The following is a 17,070-nucleotide window of genomic DNA, read 5'->3' as shown; positions in this document are numbered from 1 at the left end:
GCTGGGGTCCAGAGGATTGGGGTACACGGGTGCGGGGATTCTGGCGTGCAGGGGATTGGGGTACACGGATGCCGGGATCCTGGGGTGCAGAGGCTCGCACTGCGCGGCTGCCGGGATGCTGGGGGTTGCGCTGGGATGCTGGGGGTCAACTCCGTGTCTGCCGGGGCGCGCAGCTCTGCCGGGATCCCTCCCGGCCGCTGCCCCGCTGGCCGGAGCGCAGCGCGCCCCTCGCCATCCCCATCCCCGCTCCGCCCCGCCGCGCCTCGGGGGCGGGCTGTGGGCGGTGGGCGGTGGGAGGCGGGGGGGCAGCCCCTGCCCAGGCCCCGGCCGCGGCCCCGGCCCCGGCCCCGGCCCCAGCCCCAGCCCGGCCCCAGCCCCCGCCGCCCGCCCGGGGCCGCCGCGCCGCCCCGCATTGTCCGGCGGCAGCGCAGGATGCGGCGCCCGGCACGGCCTCCCGGGCTGCGCTAACGGCCCGCCGGCATGAGGAGGTGAGTGGGGCCGGGCTGGGCCGGGCTGGGCCGGGGAGATCCGGGGCGGCCCGGCCGAGCATCCCCCGCGCTGCCCGGGCCGCGGATCGCGCCCCGCCGCTGCCGCTCTGCGGGGAAAGCGGCCGAGCCGGGCGCGGAGAGCTCGGGGAGGGCTCCGAGGAGCCCGAGCGCTGCCGGGGAACGGGGGCAGCCCCCGCTGCCTCGGCCTTCGGCCATCCCCTCCCTCCCTGCTCCCCCCCGAGAGGGTGCGAGGAGCTCGGGGGGACGCGCTGGTGACTTGCGGGGAGCCGGGAGCGGGACCCCGGGAGGTGCCGGTGCGAGGGGAGCCCGGCCCCGAGGGGAGCCCGGGCACGGGGCTGACCTAATCCTGAGCCTAACCCTAGCTGAAACCCAGAGGGTGCGCACGGTGAGGCAGATTGTCCGTCCGTCCGTCCATCCGTCCGTCCGTCCATCCATCCATCCATCCATCCATCCATCCATCCATCCATCCATCCATCCATCCATCCATCCTTCCCTCCCTCCTTCCCTTGCCCTCCTCCTCCCTCCTCCGTCCCTCCCTCCCTCCCTCACCCCCAGGAACAATGCCGGCTCCCACAGCCGCACGTCAAGCGCACGCCGGAGCGCTCGCCTTCAAAACAGTCGCTGCGTTGAGGAACTGAAGGGGATTTTTAAATGGAAACTTTGCCTGAAATCTCTTTTCTTTTTTTTTTTGGAAGTGGGCATTTTTCATTCAGGGCAAAAGGACGTCAGGAGGAAGGGTTTAAAAACACTTTATGCTGTGTATTCCAGTATAAATTCTCCTGGGTTTGGAGGCGCCATGTGCTGGTTCACATCACTCCTAATTTTACTCTGGGATCCCAAAAATTACCATTATCATTTAACAGATCCTGGTTTTGTGAGAGATTTCGGGTGTGGAACAGAATTTTGGAGAGAATTTGGGTGTTTGATGAGGACATGGCTCTCAGGGAGGGTGAGGGGCACTCTGGTGGCTCAGGATGGATTTCCTGATGGGAATTGATGAGGTTCCTGCCAGGGCTCCCCATGTGGGTGCTCCGGCGCCTGTTTGCTCTCGAGGTGCTTCTGAATTAAACATTTCAGTGGGGGCCGAGGCCTGGCAGTTGTTTATCACATTAAACATTTGTTTTAGCTCTCTCCAGCAGAAGTGTGTTGACATTTTCTCTTGGGGGACTGCCGGGATAATGAATGGCACGTACTGTATTGTGTTCCCTGGAAAGCCACGGGATCCTGCAATAACATAAACACCCAGGGCTGAATTCATCCCTGGTCCCAGGGGAACGGGCTCAGTGTTTACATCCACGCAGCTCTCATTTCCATTTGTTATTGATCATGAAAATATTCATTACTTATAAGTTAATAGTTGTTGGAAATACAGATATATTTATTTTTTTGCTGACAGCTGAGGTTTCACTCCCTGCTCTGTGTTTTGGGGAGGGGAAGGAGAGAGCCTGGTGGGTTTTGGGGGAACATGGGGGGAGCAGCCACAATTCCTGGAGTGGGGAATGGGGGAGCAGCCATCGGCTCTGTCCCCTCATTCCTCTGCAGCAGGGAAGAGGAAACAGCCTCTGGCTGTCCCTGCTCTGAATTCCTGGGGCAGGGAAGGGTTTCAGCTCTTCCCTTTGGGAATTCCTGTGGCAAGGAAGGGTTTCAGCCCTTCCTTTTGGGAATTCCTGGGGCAGGGAAGGATTTCAGCCCTTCCCTTTGGGAATTCCTAGGGCAGGGAAGGATTTCAGCCCTTCCATTTGGGAATTCCTGTGGCAGGGAAGGGTTTCAGCTCTTCCATTTCAGAATTCCTGTGGCAGGGAAGGGTTTCAGCCCTTCCAGCTGGGAATTCCTGGGGCAGGGAAGGGTTTCAGCTCTTCCATTTCAGAATTCCTGTGGCAGGGAAGGGTTTCAGCCCTTCCAGCTGGGAATTCCTGTGGCAGGGAAGGGTTTCAGCCCTTCCATTTGGGAATTCCTGTGGCAGGGAAGGGTTTCAGCCCTTCCAGCTGGGAATTCCTGGGGCAGGGAAGGGTTTCAGCCCTTCCATTTGGGAATTCCTGTGGCAGGGAAGGGTTTCAGCCCTTCCAGCTGGGAATTCCTAGGGCAGGGAAGGGTTTCAGCCCTTCCAGCTGGGAATTCCTGGAGCAGGGAAGGGTTTCAGCCCTTCCCTTTGGGAATTCTTGGGGCAGGGAAGGGTTTCAGCCCTTCCATTTGGGAATTCCTGTGGCAGGGAAGGGTTTCAGCCCTTCCCTTTGGGAATTCTTGGGGCAGGGAAGGGTTTCAGCCCTTCCAGCTGGGAATTCCTGTGGCAGGGAAGGGTTTCAGCCCTTCCAGCTGGGAATTCCTGTGGCAGGGAAGGGTTTCAGCCCTTCCAGCTGGGAATTCCTGGAGCAGGGAAGGGTTTCAGCCCTTCCAGCTGGGAATTCCTGTGGCAGGGAAGGGTTTCAGCTCTTCCCTTTGGGAATTCCTGTGGCAGGGAAGGGTTTCAGCTCTTCCATTTCAGAATTCCTGGAGCAGGGAAGGGTTTCAGCCCTTCCCTTTGGGAATTCCTGTGGCAGGGAAGGGTTTCAGCTCTTCCCTTTGGGAATTCCTGTGGCAGGGAAGGGTTTCAGCTCTTCCCTTTGGGAATTCCTGTGGCAGGGAAGGGTTTCAGCCCTTCCCTTTGGGAATTCCTGGGGCAGGGAAGGGTTTCAGCCCTTCCAGCTGGGAATTCCTGTGGCAGGGAAGGGTTTCAGCCCTTCCCTTTGGGAATTCCTGGGGCAGGGAAGGGTTTCAGCCCTTCCCTTTGGGAATTCCTGTGGCAGGGAAGGGTTTCAGCCCTTCCATTTCAGAATTCCTGTGGCAGGGAAGGGTTTCAGCCCTTCCAGCTGGGAATTCCTGTGGCAGGGAAGGGTTTCAGCCTTTCCCTTTGGGAATTCCTGGGCCAGGGAAGGGTTTCAGCCTTTCCCTTTGGGAATTCCTGGGGCAGGGAAGGGTTCTGTGGCCGCCTTTGTTCTCCCACCGAGCCCCTCTGCATTCTTCCCTTTTGCCATTATCATTTGGGTTAAACAGAGCGTTGTGTACCATATGGATCATGTTAACAATTGCTTATCTGGAGCCGGTGTTTTCTCCTCTCTCCCTCCTCCCTCCTCCCCTCCCTCCTTCCTTTTCCCAGCCCTCTTTCCCCTCCCGAGGGCTGGGCTGGGGCTTTGGCAGCATCTTGGCTTTGGTGGAGCCCAAACCTGTGCTGTGTCCCGTCAAAATTCCTTCATTTACAGGGGGAAATGTGGAATAAATGCTGAGAAACCTCCAGAGAGGTTTTCCCCGGGTGCTGTGGGATGTGGAATCCAGGTGTTGAAGAGCCCAGGGATGAGCTCCCACCTGCTGCAGCTCCTTCTCTTTTCTTTATTTGGTGGCTGGGCTCTGTCCCTGGGGGTGCTTTGCCTGCTCACACCCACTAACCCAAGCAGGGGGTGTGCTTTTCCCAAAGCTCTGCTCCCAGATCCGTATCAAAGCACCTGGATAAGCTGCCTGAAAGTTCTGAGCCCCCTCCCCACATCCAACCTCCACTCCCACAGGCACAGGAGGAGAAAATCCTAAAGGTTTTTTTTGTTTGTTTGTTTGGTTTTTGTTGGTTTTTTGGTTGTTTTTTTTTTGTTTGTTGTTTTTTTGTGGTGTTTTTTTGTTTTGGTTTGGTTTTTTGTGGGTTTTTTTTTTGTTTTTTGGGGGGTTTTTTGGGGGGGGGGTTTGGGGTGAAAACAGAGTGGCCATGGGGTCACTCCATTCCTTTGGCATCCTCCTAGTTGAAGAGACATTCCTGAGGATAGGAAATGCCACAAACAGCCAGACATTTTCCTTGCTTCTCTCCTTGCTTTTCCAATGGTTTGGCCTTCCTGCAGCTCCCTGCTTGTGCCTGGAAGGAGATGTGCTCCACGGGGGGAAGCAGAGATGCCTCAGCCCAGCACTGACAGCAGCAGATGTGGGCTGGAGTGAGGATTCCTGAGGGGAATTTCCCCCAGGGGACATCAGTGCCTCTGCAGAAGCTCTGGTGACCCCTGTGTGAAGCTGACCCCCTTGTGAACACTCCTCACTTCTCTTTTTTGAGAGGTTCTGTGGCTGGAGGGAACCTGGGCCACCTGACAGGGCTGTCCCGAGGCTCCTTTTGTCACCCCAGCACAAATCCCAGCACCTCTGGCCAAAATTCCTCTGCCAGCTGGAATTCTGCAGCACTCAGGGAAAGCTTGAGGCTGATGGCTCCCAGCATCCCATCCTCTTCCTCTCTCCGTTGCTCCTGCTGACAGCTCCAGCTCTGCTGGGCTGGATCCTTGTCTTGTCTGGTTTTAGTAAAAAAAAAGATATTTTTCTTCTTTTTTGGGCATGGAGGGAGGTGCTGGTAAATTGTGTGTTTGCCAACGTGTGGTGCTCTGGCTTGGGAAAGCTCCTGCCATGCTGGTGGTGGTACTGGTGGTACTGGGAAGGGGACACGTGCCAGTTCCAGTCTAAGGGAGCTCTTGGGGCTCAATCCCAGGAGTCTTCAGCAGGAAAATTCCCACTGCTGGATCAGCAGCCAAGCAGGGGAATGAAGTTCTCCCCAGTGCCAGCCACAGCAATTCCCAGTTCTGAAAAACAATTTATCCCCTTGCAAACTTCTGCCACTGGGAGCTGGTTGCCACAATGACTCCTGGAATGTTGGTTTTTTTTTTTTCCTTTGGAATTGCCTTGGCCTTGTCGTGGGAGGATTCTCCCCTTTTTTTCTTCAGAGTCCTGAGTGGGATCCTGGATCTTTTCCTGCCCCAGGAATGCCATCCTTGATGTGCAGAGGGTGGTGGTGCCGCCTGGGGCTGCTCAGGCCAGTGGCAGCAAAGTTTATTTTGCTGGGTGCTGTAAAATCTCTCCTGGCTTTGTGTCCCAGCAGCAGCTGGAGTTCAGGTCAGTTAAATTGTCCCGACGGCCCAGGGCCTGCCTGGGTCACTTATCAGCAGCCCCAGATATTTACGGTGGCCCTGATAAAGCCGCTGAGGCCTTGGGAGAGAGCTGGAGGATGCCAAGGAAGGGTTTTCCTCCTGGCTCCTTTCTCCTGAGCAGAAATGTTTCATCCCACTGATGGTGGTGGTGCCCTGGGGCCCTGCCCTGGGCTGGGGTGCTGGGGGGTGTCCTCCCCAGGTGGAATGTCAGGCTGTCCTCTCTGGGTGGGATGTTAACCCCTTATCCCCAGGGCGGGGTGCTGGGGTGTCCTCCCTGGATCCAGATGTGGAGGTTTCCTCCCTGGTCAAGACTTTGGGGTGTCATCCCTGGACTGGGATGCTGAGATTTCCTCCCTAGATCAAGATCCTGGGGTCTCCTCCCAGGCTGGGATGATGGGGTGCCCCTTCCTAGGGTGGGATTCACTCCCCAGGGTGGGATTCACTCCCCAGGGTTGGGGTGCCTTCCCCAAAGTGGGGTGCCCTCCCTCCCACTGCCATGCCAGGCTCCCTGAGCTGTGCTACCCAGGGCAGAGTTTTCCCTCCAGAGAGAAAAAAGCCAGAATTTTGGGGTTTTTTTTGGTATTTTGTGTTTGGGGGGTTTTTTTGTGGTTTGTTTGTTTGTTTGTTTGTTTGTTTGTTTTTTGGGTTTTGGTTGATTTTTGGGGGTTTTTTTCTTTTGTTTTTTTGTTTTGTTTTTTTTTTCCCCAAGAAAGCAAAGATAAATGTCAGGACAAACTGCACTTTAATCCACACTTGTCTTTCCTGCAAAAAAGCAAAAAGCTGGGTAAGAGCTGAGTGAGGAGGCTCTGCCTGCCCTGCACAAAGGCTCTGCTGTGTCACTGCTGAGAGGTGACAGCAGCTCCAGCCTGGGGGACTCTGGCTTCGGGGAGGTTGCAGCTGGATCTTCTCCCTGGGATTAAATTGGTGCCTTTTTGGGGCTACCTAAAAACAGAGTCCACACAGAATTTAGGGAATAAAAAGCATTATTTATGTTTATTGAAGGGCCTTCAGGTACATTTTGGGCAGACAATGCTCAAAAAAATTGACAGCGGGTCACGGGTTTTCACATTTTTATAAGTTTGGTCCATTTGCATATTTGGGTTAATTGTCCAATTACAGCTGCAGGTAATGAAGGAATTTACCCCAAGTTTTCTGCCTCCACGTCATTTTTGTTTACATTTCTTTGAGGCAGTGAGGTGTCCTTGATTCCCAGCCTGGAGAGGAATCGTTGTGTCTGCCCAAAATGTGAAGGCAGCAGCTCCCACTGTACATGGAGATCAGAATTCTACACCAAAGATCTGCGGGATCACAAATATATTAAAAAGATTAAATATAAAATCCCAAGGCATCAAATCTCCCCATTTCCTAAGGAGCAGCAGGACCTTTTTGGACACTTTTTTTGCAGAGCCAGCCAAGGGATGTTCTCATCAGAACATCCTTTTCCTCCTTTTGCAAAGACTCTCCAGAGCTCTTTATGGTTACAACAGCCCCTGGCCAGGTAATAATTAGCATAGGCTCCATGATTCAAGAATAATTAAGAATAATTAGCATAATTAGGATAATTAGCAGACTTCTGATTCACAGAAGGCTGATCAATAATAATCTTCATTAAGAAACCCGTTTCTCTTTTATATCTTAGTCCACTACAAATTGAATTGTTTGCTCCTTTAATTAAAAAACCATCACCGTTAGCTAATTAAGAAACCACCCCTTGGTACCCAAATCTCCATAACACATTCCACTGCTGCGTTCACAACACCGGGCGCAGCAAAACGAGAATTAATTCTCATTCTTTCCTCTGATTTTCTCCCGGACTTTTCCAGAAGGACGCCTGGGAAAGTTGTGTTTCCCTGAGTGGCCAGAGAGCTGCTGCCACAGCTTGACTCTGGTGGCCGTGTCCTGCTGCTGCTGGAGCGGGATAATGTGGCTGTAATTGATGGTGAGAGGGCTAACGGCGGCAGAAATGTGTAATTAAAGGCCAGGGGTGAGGCGCAGCGAGGCCGGGCCACGCGCGGGGTGACGAGGTTGAGTGTGCTCCGAAGGGCTCCTGCTCCCTCCAGGAGGATGCCAGGGAGGGGCTCTGCTCCTGCCTCCTTCCTCCCTGCTGAGCACAGCTGGGAAAAGCCGAAATGTTTGGTTCATTCCAGTGGTGCCAGCGTGGGGGTGATGCCCTGGGGCCGTGCCCTGGGCTGGGGTAACAGGGGGATGTTCCTGGAGCAGGATTTTGGGGTGTCCTCCTCAGGATTTTGGGGTGTGTCCCTGGACCAGGATTTTGGGGTGTCCTCCTCAGGATTTTGGGGTGTCTCTCTGAACCAGGATTTTGGGGTGTCCTCCTCAGAAAGGATTTTGGGATGTCCCTGGACCAGGATTTTGGAGTTTCCTCCCCAGAAAGGATTTTGTGGTGTCCTCCCCAGAAATGATTTTGGTGTGTCCCTGGACCAGGATTTTGGGGTGTCTCTCTGGACCAAGATTTTGTGGTGTCCTCCCCAGAAATGATTTTGGGGTGTCCCTGGACCAGGATTTTGTGGTGTCCTCAGACAGGATTTTGGGGTGTCCTCAGACAGGATTTTGGGGTGTCCTCCTCAGGATTTTGGTGTGTCCCTGGACCAGGATTTTGGGGTGTCTCTCTGGACCGGGATTTTGGGGTGTCCTCCCCAGAAAGGATTTTGGGGTGTCTCTCTGGACCAGGATTTTGGGGTGTCCTCCCCAGAAAGGATTTTGGGGTGTCTCTGGACCAGGATTTTGGGGTGTCTCTCTGGACCGGGATTTTCGGGTGTCCCTGGACCAGGATTTTAGGGACTGCCTTTGGACAGGATTTTGAGGCGTCCTCCCTAGATTGACACTTTGAAAAGGCTGACCTAGAACAAAACAAAACAGAGTTAAAGTTCCCACCGTCCTTCTCCTCCTCCTCCTCATGATGACTTTTTAATGAGGGGCTGCCAAAAAGAGAGGAAAAGGAATTTTTTCTGCTCTAGGATTAGCTCAGGATGTGCTCCTGGCACCAAATTTCCCCATTTCCCAGCCTAAAATTTCTCCATTTCCCAAATTTAATAATAAATATTAAATATTAAATATAGTAATATATTATATCTAAAGATGTAATTATAATTGTATTATAATGAATATGTTTAAATATAAAAATACTATAATATATAAATATATATGTATATTTATATATAATATATATTTATATTTATATATAGATATATAAATATATAACTATTATAATTGGCTTATAACCTGTGCAATCCCAGGCTGTAGAAGGTGGGTGCTGCAGGGGAGGATGCTCCAAACGTGGCACAGGGTCCCCAAAATCCATCCAGAGGCATCCACAGCCTTGGGTGTGGATGAAGGCAGCAGCGTCAACAAAGAAAGGAGCCAAAAACAAACAAAAAAAAAGGGGGACTTCTGGAAAATCCATTAGTGAATGGAGTGCAGGAGGGATCCAGGCTTTTCAGGCTGTGTTCAAAAAGGAATCGGCGAGTCAAAAGGCTTGTGAAAACAAAAGGCACAGAGAGAGGCCTCCAGCACGGTGTGGTGGGGCTGGGATGGGTCCCCAGGGGCTGGGATGGGATGGAATGGATCCATCATCCTGCAGGGCTGGGATGGGGGCTGGAATGAATGGGATCCATCATCCTGCAGGGCTGGGATGGGATCCGTCGGGGCTGGGATGGGGGCTGGAGTGGATCCATCATCCTGCAGGGCTGGAACAGGATCCATCATCCTGCAGGGATCCATCGGGGCTAGGATGGAGACTGGAATGGATCCATCATCCTGCTGGGCTGGAATGGGGGCTGGAATGAATAGGATCCATCATCCTGCAGGGTTGGGATGGGATCCATCAGGGCTGGGATGGGGGCTGGAATGGGTCCATCATCCTGCAGGATCCATCATCCTGCAGGATTGGGATGGGATCCATCAGGGCTGGGATGGGGGCTGGAATGAATGGGATCCATCGTCCTTCCGGGCTGGGGTGGGGGCTGGAACACCCTGAAGCATTACAGGGTCTGAAAAATAGAAAAATTAAATCCCCGCAGCCTGGGATCTATCTGAGAAAATTCTCCTTCCCTCCTGAGAATTGTCCTGGTGAGGACCAAAGCTGGCATGTGAGCTCTGGGATGTGAGCTGGGATGTGAGCTCTGTCTCATAGCTGAGACAGAGACAGTACAAAGCAACAAATCCATTTTCAGAAGGCTTCAAACTCTTTTTATTTTAGCATTTGTTCTTTTTGTACATTCTTACAAAGCTCGTAAGTTTACACTTTACTTTGTGTTTTATTGTATTTTATTCCATTTTATTTTTCTCCCGCCTGCCTCCCGTTGAACTATAGACCAAAATTCCTCAAATCCACTTCTTGAGCCACCTCCTCATTAACACCACACAGATTTTCCTGCCTTGTCCCCTCATCCTGGAATTCCCAGGCCATGGATCCTTTCCCAGCTCTGTGGGGGTCTGTCCTGGCAGTGACAGATGGGCTCAGCTGCTGCCAGGAAGGACAGATGGACAGCGGCCCATCAGTCACTCGCGGCCGCGCTGGGGTCCAGCTGCTCTGCACTTGATCTCTGAGTGACCAGAGTGACCATGGAGCCTGGGATGAGCCCAGGATGGGGACAGGGCACAGCAAAGCCAGCCCAGACGCCTGTGCCACGGTGCCCTGACCCTGTCCTGGTGGCAGTGCCATCCCGGGGTGTCACCGCGTGTCCCCACGGATTTGCCAAACACCGGGAACCTTCTGGGGAAAACTCCGTGTTTGCCAAGGAACCCTGCCTGGCTCAGGCTGGGGGGGACCTCGCAGCCTTGGCCGGTGCTGTGATGACATGGGTGGGTGGTGACATCCCTGGTGTCACGGGTGGGTGGTGACATCCCTGGTGTCACGGTCAGGTGTGACACCCCCAGTGTCACAGGTGGGTTTCTTTTTACAGACTGACAGGACACAGTCTCAAGCTGCAGCCACGGGAAGTTTAGGTTGGATGTTAGGAGAAAGTTTTTCATGGAAAGGGTGATAAAGCCCTGGAATGGCTGCCTGGGGAGGTGGTGGTGTCACCATCCCTGGGTGTGTTTAACAAAGCCTGGATGTGGCACTGGGTGCCAGGGTTGAGTTGAGGTGTTGGGGCTGGGTTGGACACGATGGTCTTGAAGGTCTCTTCCAGCCCAGTGATTCTGGGATTGTGTGATTCTGGGATTCCGTGATTCTGGGATTTGGTGATGCGGTGATTCTGTGCTCAGTGGGTTTTGGAAAAAGCCTGAATCCTCCAAGGTGGCAGCTCAGCAGAGGAGGAGCCAGCAGCAGCCAAACCGGCATGACAGAGGCATGGTGACCACAGAGCCTGGATGACCACAGAGCTGTGGATGACCACAGAGCCTGAATGACCACGGAGCTGTGGATGACCACAGAGCCTGGATGACCACGGAGCTGTGGATGGCCAGAGCTGTGATGACAATGGAGCTGTGATGACCATGGAGCTGTGGATGACCTCGGAGAGCTGTGGATGACCATGGACCCTGGATTACCACGGATAGCTGTGGATGACCATGGACCCTGGATGACCACAGAGCTGTGGCTTGGCAGCTCAGCCTGGCACCCAAGGACGGGGATGCTCCTTGGACATGGACTGCCCAAAGGGATGACACCCATCTGGATCACCCCCTCCAAGAGCCAGCCCCTCTTCCTGGGGCTCAGGGGAATTCGACTGCATTTAAACCCCAGCTTTAGTGCCTCCTCAGCCTGGATGTGTTTGCTCTTCTCTGCTTTTTTGCCCTCCAAACCCATCAGAGTCTCCTTTTGATCCCCCCTGGGGTGTGGGGTCATCACAGCCATCTGCAGATGCTGCCTGGGGGGGGTCACTCCGCTGGGATTTTTTTTCCCAGCATTTTTATACCCCAACATCAGCACCACGTGCGTGGGGCTGCGGAACGAGCGTGAGAACGTTTCACACCGAGCGTGTGCGTGTGCAAACGTGGTGTGCCCTGCACACAAGGGCCGAGGATGAGCTGTCCCCGCCCCAACAAAGCCCCCCGGCTCCGTGATGCTGTCCTGCATCCCACGGCCTCGTGGCTGGAGCTTTTCCCGGGGGGGAGGCAGCGCACCCCATCCCCACGCTGAGCCGTTGGACACCCTCAGCGGTGCGCCCGCTAAAAACCCCGCAACAAAAGCCCAGTTCAGACTCGCTGCTGAATAGATTAACAAGATTTCCATAATTAGGGCGGGCGGGAACAATGGGATTCTCCCTGCCCAGCCCCCCTGCCCGCCTTTGTCTTGTGCTGGGGATAATGGGCAGCAGCGAGGGTGGGAACCGGCCCGGCCATTTGGTCACTGGACAGTAATTTTCTCACACTGCCAAGGGGAGCATTGAAACATCTGTCCCGCTCCGCCACTCATTCACGTCCCATTTCAACCCTGACAACTCCTCCCTGCCCACCGCCCTCCCCCTCTCGGAGTTTTCCAGCTTTTCCATGGATTTGGGTGTTTTTTTTTTTTTCTTCTGGCGTCTTCAAGGGGGTGGTTGGCGCCTGGGGCTTGCAAAGCCGTGCCTGTGCGTTCCCTCGAGCAGCTCTGGGATCGGGGCTGGAGGAGCTGTGCCCTTGTGGTGGGCTTCCAACCACACCCCGGGGCACTGGCCACCCTCCTCCAGGCTTTTGGAGGAGCAATTCCATCCCTGGGCCCACCTCCAGATGATTTTTAAACTGGTGTCTGAGCAGTAGGGCTCATGGCTGTCATAGGCAGCTGCTCCCTGTCCCAAAAGCCTGGGATTTGCTGGTTGTGCTGGTGGCCAGCAGTGGTCAGACACCTCCCCCAAATCCCAGAAATGTCACTTACTGAAGGCATATTCTTTCTTACAGCTACAGAAACATAAGTTTATGATTTTTCTGCTCAGCGTGGTTTTATATCAATCCAAGCTTCTCTCAAGGTTGCAAATCAAACCCTTCCATGTCTGTGGAAGTTTTTGGTTTTCCCATTCTCACACCATGAGGCACTGCACCTATGGCTGGGGAGGAGGGACAGTGGGGTGGGGATAGGGGGACGCTCCCACCACCCTCGGGAGCCCATGGAGCAAGAGGCAGCTGTACCAACCTCAGCAGGAGGTGCCCATGGTCAAGGGAGATTTAGGGTGGAAGAATTACTTCACAGAAAGCATTGGTGGGAGCTGGATTGGACATCAGGGATGTGGTGGTGTCACTATGCCTGGAGGGACAGCTGGACGTGGCACTCAGTGCTCTGGTCTGGGTGATGCAGTGGGGCTTGCTCAAAGCTTGGACTTGATGATCCTGAAGGTCCTTGCTGACCTCAGTGTTCCTGTGAACATCCAGAGTTAGCTGGAGCAGGTGTTCACAGCCCGGGGGTGTGGTGGGGTAAGGACAGGGCAGCACAGCAGGATCTGGGGACACTCCTTGCACAGCTTCTGTTCCACTGCTCTCACCGGTGCTGTCCCATCCCCACAGGTCTGTCGAAGATGCACTGGTCACCAGAGCATGCCCAGTCCCTGAACCAGTGGCCGGAGCAGCACCTGGACGTCTCCTCCACGACCTCCTCGCCGGCCCACAAGTCCGAGCTGTACCCCAGCACCCGCCAGCGCTTTAACTACGCTTGGGCCAACGACGACATCTCGGCACTGACGGCCTCCAACCTCCTCAAGAGGTACGCCGAGAAGTACTCGGGGGTGCTGGACGCGCCCTACGAGCGCCCAGCGCTTGGCGCCTACGGGGATGGCGCCTTCGGCCCCGTCAACGGGCAGAAGGGGGACGGGGAGCCCTGGCCGGGGGCGCACAGCTCTGACGGCACCTACCCCCTGACCCCCATCCACGATGGCCTGGCTGGTGCCAAGGGCGTGGTGCCACCCACCGTGCCCGCCGGCAGCGGGGCCATCGGGCTGGGGGGCTCCCCGGTGGTGTCGGCCAACCTCAGCGACCCCGTGTACCCTGGGAACTCCTGTGGGGCAGCTGCTGCCAGCGCCGGGGCACTCGGGGCATCTCAAGAGTACCCCTCAGGTTATGGTGGTACCTACTTGCCCTCCGGCTACTGCGCCCAGCCAGCAGCAGCGCTGCCCCCCCCGCACCCTGCTGGCCTCCACAGCTCAGGGCTCCTGCAGCCTCCACACCCCTCGCCCGCCCTGGTGCCAGGCTACGGCTCCTCGGGCCCCATGTACAACTATGCCAGCAGCAGCTACCCGCCCCAGCCAGGCTATGGGGGCATCCACCCGCCCCACCCCTCTGCCTCCTACCTGCCCTCCGGCATCGCTGCGCCCACCCCCATCCCGGCCCCGCCGCCCTCCGCCCGCCCGCCAGGGGTCCCTGGCTATGGCTACCAGGGCTCTGGGCTGGGCGCCCTGGCCGTGCCACCCCTGGGCACCGAGGCGGCGGGCACGCTGAAGAGGAAGGCGTTCGACATCGGTGGGGAGGATGATGGTGAGGGCAGGTACAGGAAATACAGCTACGAGCAGCCAAAGTCCCCCTACCCGCTGGCGGACAACGGCGAGTGCCGGGGCAACGGGTTCAGCAGCAGTGGCGAGTCCCCCCAGGTGGCCTTCAAGGCCGGGAAGCGGCCGGCGGGAGCCGGGAGTGCTGAAGAGCACAGCGGAAAGTACGGCGGGCAGCAGATGAAGGGGATGGTCTCGCCATCCTACGGTGCCAGGGACCCTCCTCTGCGGCCAGCAGAGCCCTTCGAGAAGTTCAGCCCCCCCCTGACCAACGGGGAGCGGGCGGCCGAGCCGGGGCCCCCCTTCCCGCTGCGGCTGCCCTCCAAAGCGCCGGCGTTCGGTGGCGCCCCGCTGGAGGAGCAGCCCAAGAACATCGACCCGCTGCTCCTGGAGCTGGTCAACACCAAGGTGGTGGAGCGGGGCCCGCCGGTGCAGTGGTCGGACGTCGCTGGGCAGGTGTCGGTGAAGGCGGCCATCGAGGAGGAGCTGCTGTGGCCCATCCTGCGGCCCGGCTCCTACAGCGGCGCCAGCCACCCGCTGCGGACCCTGCTGCTCTTCGGGCCCCGCGGCACCGGGAAGACGCTGCTGAGCCGCTGCATCTCCACCCAGCTGGGCTCCACCCTGCTGAGGCTCAGCGGCACCACACTGCTGTCCACCTGGAAGGCCGAAGCGGAGAAGATCCTCCAGACCGTGTTCTTCGTGGCCAACTGCCGGCAGCCCTCCGTGGTGCTCATCACAGAGGCCGAGTCCCTGCTGGCGGCGCGGGCGGGCGAGGACGGCGGCCAGGCGAGCAACCTCAAATCCCAGCTCCTCTCCTACCTGGACAACGTGGCTACCTCATCGGAGCACGGCGTGGTGGTCATCGGCACCACGGCGCGGCCCGGCAGCATGGACGAGGCGTCGCACCGGCGCTTCGGCACGCGGCTGTACATCGCGCCGCCGGACGGCGAGGCGCGGCGCCACATCCTGCGCCAGGCCCTGGCCCGCCAGAGCTGCTGCCTGAGCGAGCGTGAGCTGGCGGCCCTGGCACAGCGCACCGAGAGCTTCTCTGGCGCCGAGCTGCTGCGGCTCTGCCAGCATGCCGGGGCCGCCGCGCGCCGTGCGCTGCCGGGACCCCCTGCCTCCTACCAGGACCTGGAGAAGGCGTTCTGCAAGGTGCGCCCTGCCGTGTCCCAGAAGGAGCTGGACTTGTTCCTGGAGTGGGATAAGATGTACGGCACCAGGCACTGACGGGGGTCGGACCCCGAGGCCATGGGGACGGACCCCAAGGCCACAGAGACCCCAAGGCCAGAGGGATGAACCCCAAAACCACAGGGACAGACCCCAAGGCCAGAGGGATGGACCCCAAGACCACAGGGACAGACCCCAAAACCACAGGGACAGAGCCCAAGACCACAGGGGCAGACCCCAAGGCTGTGGGGACAGACCCCAAGACCACAGGGACGGACCCCAAGGCTGTGGGGACAGACCTGAGGCTACAGGGACAGATTTGGGACATGGACTGGGGTCCTTGGGGGGCTCTGGATCTCTCAGTGGGGTGGATCCCTCCTCGCAGCGCCGCACACCTCACCTCTCCTCTTTGGGACTCATCCCGGGATTTCCCCGCTGTGGCTCTCGGGGAGCCTCGCCCACCACTCAGGATAAGCTATTTATTATTTTCCCAGCCCTCCGTGCCTGGAGCGGCGGTGCCAGCGGGGCTGGAGGTGCCCTGGGAGTTCCTGGCATCGGGATCCGCTCCAGCGCCGGATTCAGGAGCTCCCCCATCCACCCCAAAAGCTTTATTGTCATTTTTTTTTAAATTGATTTTATTATTCCCAACAGAAATACCTCGGGTGTCCTTGGAGCCCCTTCTCATCTTGATCAGGGAAAGGGGGAGCTGGGGGAGACGCCCAAAACCAGGGAATTTCACCCCAAAACAAGGAGGTTGCACCCCACACCAGGGGGTTGCACCCCAAACCAATGGGTTACACCCCAAAACCAGGGAGTTTTGGAGTAAAATGCTGTAGATTGTTGAATATCCTAGACTTGGGTTTTTATTTTTGTAAGGTCCGTAGTACTTTTTGTTTGTTTGTTTTTTTCTTTTTTAACTACTCAGGAAAAGAATTACCTCAGAAAAACTAAAGAATGTTTTTTTAAAAACACTTTTTATCTTCTCAGAAAAGGAAAAAAGGAGATTTTTTTAAGAGTTTTCCGACCTGGGACAAAGCTGCCTCCTGCATTTGCTTCCAAAGGGGGTGAAGAAAGGAAGAAATAAAAGGAAAAATAAACTTGAAGCTGTTACAAAGATGAAATTTGAATGTATTTCAGGTGCTTTCCAATATATTATGCCATAATTTTATTTGAAGTTTTGTTTTTTGACATCGTTTATCGTAGCGTTTGGTGGAGTAACGTGTCTTCAATGGGAAGTTTAGTGCTGTAGGTTGGGAGCTGTCGCTGGCACCACTTTTTGGAGCAAATTGGGCAAATCCCCCCCTTCCCCTCGCCCCCAAAAAAAGCCCAGCAGGGCTGAGCGAGGGGCTTTGCACAGAGCATGAACCCCCAGCCCACCCCCTGGCCCCTCTTTGCGTCATGGTGGGGGTTTCCCCCATTTGAATAAAAGTTAATTTTTATTATTTTTAGTGCTCTAAAGGCGTCCCCCTTAGAGCAGCCCCCCCAAACCTCAGGGTCTGCACATGCAGAGAGAACAGATCCCTCACAGGGGCTCCCCCAGAGGTGTCTGCCGATTTTTTTCCCAATTTTTCTTAATTTTTCCAGTTTCTTATTGCATCCAGGGCATTATCATTTGCCTCCCACCTCCAAAAAGTCGTGCTGGCTTCCTGAAGACTTATTATTATTATTATTATTATCCTATTTGTACACTCTCTGTAACCATTTCTACCTCATTTTGCAACATATTGTACATGAAAGTATTTAATTCATGTCTTATTGATGTCTGAGACAGACAAGCTCTAGGGCTGGGATGGTCTACCTCAAGAAATGCTGTATTTTAAAATGAAAAAAAAAGGAAAAAAAAAGTATTACACAGTATTAAAGAGATTACCTGAACAACTCCTGTCCTTGGGGTGCTGCAGGGAGTCCTGGGGGGCTCCTGGAGGGGGGTCCAGCCGGTTTTGGGGACCCCAGGGGGGGCTGGGGGTGATGAGGAAGGGTGGGAATGGCAGGGGAGGGTGGGCAGGGGTCCAGGGGGGCAGCTGGGGACCCCCGGGATGGAGGGGACACGGGGAC

General features: G+C 55.8%; 1 protein-coding gene across 1 annotated transcript; it reads left to right on the top strand.

The window, feature by feature from the left end:
* Positions 1 to 365: 365 nt before the first annotated feature.
* FIGNL2 (fidgetin like 2) lies at positions 366 to 16,633 on the top strand. The gene is made up of 2 exons (XM_064401195.1): positions 366 to 488; positions 12,872 to 16,633. Exon 2 carries the CDS (start codon positions 12,883 to 12,885, stop codon positions 15,073 to 15,075), a length of 2,193 nt encoding a protein of 730 aa, XP_064257265.1. The 5' UTR covers positions 366 to 488; positions 12,872 to 12,882; the 3' UTR covers positions 15,076 to 16,633.
* Positions 16,634 to 17,070: the final 437 nt, after the last annotated feature.

The sequence above is a fragment of the Passer domesticus genome, chromosome 31 (assembly GCF_036417665.1).
Source record: "Passer domesticus isolate bPasDom1 chromosome 31, bPasDom1.hap1, whole genome shotgun sequence".
In the NCBI taxonomy this organism is placed as follows: domain Eukaryota; kingdom Metazoa; phylum Chordata; class Aves; order Passeriformes; family Passeridae; genus Passer; species Passer domesticus.
Note: the sequence above shows the minus strand (reverse complement) of the source record. Positions and strands in the feature narration are given on the sequence as shown.

Bases quoted from the DNA above. Each gene is read 5' to 3' on its own strand.
- FIGNL2 (XM_064401195.1), top strand. From the start codon at position 12,883: ATGCACTGGTCACCAGAGCATGCCCAGTCCCTGAACCAGTGGCCGGAG.